This window comes from Lagopus leucura, unplaced genomic scaffold, assembly GCF_019238085.1.
Source record: "Lagopus leucura isolate 7727_CA_CO unplaced genomic scaffold, USGS_WTPT01 35668-0_obj-0_obj, whole genome shotgun sequence".
Classification (NCBI taxonomy): Eukaryota; Metazoa; Chordata; class Aves; order Galliformes; family Phasianidae; genus Lagopus; species Lagopus leucura.
The window spans coordinates 1-3,579 of record NW_024966181.1 but is presented as its reverse complement, the minus strand read 5'-3'; the positions used below and the strand labels follow the sequence as shown (position 1 = coordinate 3,579).

The following is a 3,579-nucleotide window of genomic DNA, read 5'->3' as shown; positions in this document are numbered from 1 at the left end:
TGTAGGATATAGCACACGTTATTGGTTGTTTATTTTGTACTACAAAGGAAGCTGTCATTTCAGGATCATAGCAGAGGCTGACTTGAAAAACAACAGTAGTATTGTGCCAGTGCTATTGTCAGCTTATGTTATTCTTTCTCTGATGTTTGATATCATGGAGAAAATGCAGAGGAGTACATTTTCCTTTCAGTTACATTTATGTAAATCCAAGAAAGATACTGGTGCGAAGAGAGGCAGAATGCAAGGCAGGCATGACTACAGCTTTCTAACTGTGTGAGAAAAGTTCAGTAGCTATTTTCAGAGAGATTTGATGCATCCTACATAGCAGGCTTTTCTTAGTTTCCTGTGGAATCTATCAGCCTTGTTTAAAAAATAATCATATTGAACTGGCATATTTGATGCTGCTGAATACATTATTGTAGTAGAAATACAGTTCCTAAAACAAGTGCTCAAAATTAAATGATGTCTACAGAAGCTCTTGAGTCGAACTTGTTCAGTCCCTTTATTCATGCTCTCAATTAATGAATTTCTGAACAGGAAGGAACTTACTGCTGATGCTCGTGAGCTGAAGGGAGAATTGTATTGTTTACCCTGCCATGACAAAATGGGCGTCCCCATCTGTGGAGCATGTAGAAGACCAATTGAAGGACGTGTGGTGAATGCTATGGGCAAACAGTGGCACGTGGAGGTAAACATCAGCTGACACGTTGTCTTTCACAAATGTAAATGTTAACTTACTTAACTGGAATGTTGCCGATCAGTTTCCATGAAAGGATTAGAAAAGTATGCAGCAGTGGTCAGCAAATGCATCTCCTAACCCCATTTTCAACCTTCTTGTGCCTGATCTTCCACTGAGAAAAGACTTCTGCCTGCAGAGCTAAAATCAGCAGTCCAAGGAAGCATTGCAAGGTCCATGTAGAAGAAAATGTCCCCAAGTGAGAAGCAGGAGGTACAGAAAGGCCGTCAAGTTCTGTGACAAACGTAATACTAGTGGGCATTATAATATTTCTGTGGTTTCCATTTACTGGCCGTGTAAATATTTCTAAAGCAGTTTAGGTGACAGTTCCTATTTCAAGTCCATGTGCAAGATTTAGTTCTTAATCTTCCATTGAAGTTATGAAGATAAGCAGTCTTTGTTGTGAAATTCTCCTCCAGCAAGTGCTTTCTTCACAAGATGTAACAGTGGTGAAAATTATTTGATCTCACTTTATTCTGTCATTAATAACATATCAGAACCACCTCAGTGCATTTTTTTTTCTTTTTGGGAAGTTTTGGGTTGAAATGTTAAGAGACAGCAAAAGGAATGTTATTTTAGTGATGTAAAGCACAAAACAAGTGGTAATTCTTATTTTCAAGATGGCACAGTGACTCAGAAGGCTTTGGTCCTGTTCAGTAGGGATTGTTGGTTTGCTTTCTCAAAAAAAAACCACCATTATTCACAAGAAATCCAAAATCAATCCCTAATTTTCTTCATAGCATTTCGTTTGTGCAAAATGTGAGAAGCCATTCCTGGGTCATCGTCATTATGAGAGAAAAGGCCTGGCCTATTGTGAAACCCACTACAATCAGGTAAGGTTGCATGTTTTTGAAAACTGCAATTTTTAAACTCACCAACAGATTTTATTAATGGGAGATGGAAAGTGAGAGAGATTGTTTTCTTATGATCACCTGTGAGTATAAAGTTAACTAGTAGGTGTTCCACTGCAGGCAGTTTATATGGGTTTCTCTATAGGTAAGTTTTGCACTGAAAAAAGAAAACGGTGGGTAATTCATAAAGGAAAGCTGGGCTAATCAGAATCTAGTTGTTCCTCAAGCTTAGGGTTTCTTATGTTGAGCCATTCCAAGCTTTTACACACCTCTAAGATCAGAGCAGCTGATGACACTCAGGTTTTCCCAAGAACATAAAGACCATTTGCCACTCAGGAGCTGTGGTTTAACACAAAGCCTTTGTGTAGGGTGGCCTTCCTTACAGCTGCAATTCTGAGTTGACTGTGTGTTAAGATAGACTGCATCAAGCAGCTCTGTCATCCACTTGCTGAAGACCAACAAAGGCAAAATTTGTCAGAGGGCACCACCTAGTGACCACTTGCATTTAAAGAAGAGATGCATGGAGTTGCACCGTTTGCCTCCAGCCTCCCTTGATTGTGCAGTCCAGCACCATAATGGATGGACCTTTCTTCTGTGGCAGCCAAGTGCAAGGTGTCACGTACACATCTTTGCTTGGATAAATAAGGGAGGATTACAGGTGGGAGTTGTAAGGCATCTGCTAATTACAGATGGATCCTAAATCTGTCAGTGACGAAGGGCAGGTGATTGAAATACTGCTGGCATCCCTGCAGACAATAAATGCCATGACATTGTTAGCAATAGCACTGCAGTCATGATAGAGCAAGAAGGTACACCGGGCAGGAGCTGTGTGTTGAAGGGATGTACAGATGTTCAGCTGGATGGTTACTAAAAGTGTGTGTGTGACTCTTCATTGCTGAATTTCAAACGTTCAGCATTAGGGAAACAGCAAAACAAAACCATATTTGTAGAGGGTCAAGGAGATGTAAGGAAATGTTTTCATCTTTAATATTATAAAGACTTTTGATGATCAGATGATGCAAGATTGAATTGAAACCCAAAATCAGACTTGCCATCGTTCTCCTTTATTTAAACAGAAATAAACAGGAAAGCGATTGAAATGCAGTTGAGAAATTACTGTCAATAAAATCATGACATTAAAAATTCATTGCTTCTCCTTCCTCTTCAGCTGTTTGGTGATGTATGTTTCCATTGCAATCGTGTGATTGAAGGAGATGGTAAGCAGTTCTCTAGCTTTTGTCTTAATGTTACGTTTTGGTGAAAGTTCTTTCTAAAAGTGGAAGGAAGGTCCTTTGTTGAATCCCTCACTGCTCCCATTAAAGCACAAAGAAGCATTCTCTCTATCAGAAACTCAAATAGATGTGATCAGTCAGAGGCCTAAGGGGAAGAAGACCTTACAGCAGGTGTTTCATGATGATGGAAGATCAAACAGGAGCTGAAGAGAACTGTGGTCAGCTGGAAACCTTTTAGTAATAACCAAAGTCCAGGGATGTTGAGAGATGCACAGGAGGCTTCCTGTCCCCACCAGCTTTCAAAAGGGACCCGTACAACTGTGACAATGACCACATAGGCATCTCCGTGAGTGAATTTAGGGATCATGACATAGATTTGGAAAAATATTTAGATACTGAACAATTGAGGTGGACTTTGTGAGGGATTTTTTTGTTTTTTAAGTGCCTACCTTCCATTGTTTCAGTTTGGTTCCTGGAGATATTCACCTATCTGTCACAGGCACCTGTCTTTTGAAAATAGAGGCTGATAATAATTTCACAGAACCAGGAAGGAATTGTACCTGAAAAGATCTGGGAAGCCATAACTGGAAGCGCCTTAATTTTGAGGAGGAGTGATTGTTTTGTAGCTTTTTGGACTATCATCAATGATAAAATGCTATAAGGCAAATCATTCCACGTGCAGTCACATTATTTTGTTCCTAGCTACACCTGCCTGAAGTAAACACTGTAACACACATCTTAGCCTCACCTAAGCCAAAGC

The 3,579-nt window shown here is 39.9% G+C and overlaps 1 protein-coding gene across 1 annotated transcript; it reads left to right on the top strand.

The window, feature by feature from the left end:
• The first annotated feature begins 8 nt into the window (after window positions 1–8).
• On the top strand, window positions 9–3,573 carry LOC122192457 (LIM and senescent cell antigen-like-containing domain protein 1). Its single transcript, XM_042893005.1, has 4 exons — window positions 9–688; window positions 1,477–1,569; window positions 2,756–2,804; window positions 3,284–3,573. Exons 1-4 carry the CDS (start codon window positions 509–511, stop codon window positions 3,331–3,333), a joined length of 372 nt encoding a protein of 123 aa, XP_042748939.1. The 5' UTR covers window positions 9–508; the 3' UTR covers window positions 3,334–3,573.
• Window positions 3,574–3,579: the final 6 nt, after the last annotated feature.

Bases quoted from the DNA above. Each gene is read 5' to 3' on its own strand.
- LOC122192457 (XM_042893005.1), top strand. From the start codon at position 509: ATGCTCTCAATTAATGAATTTCTGAACAGGAAGGAACTTACTGCTGAT. The intron at 1,570-2,755 runs GTAAGGTTGCAT...CTTCCTCTTCAG, and splicing joins GTGAAACCCACTACAATCAG to CTGTTTGGTGATGTATGTTT. The intron at 2,805-3,283 runs GTAAGCAGTTCT...CCATTGTTTCAG, and splicing joins TCGTGTGATTGAAGGAGATG to TTTGGTTCCTGGAGATATTC.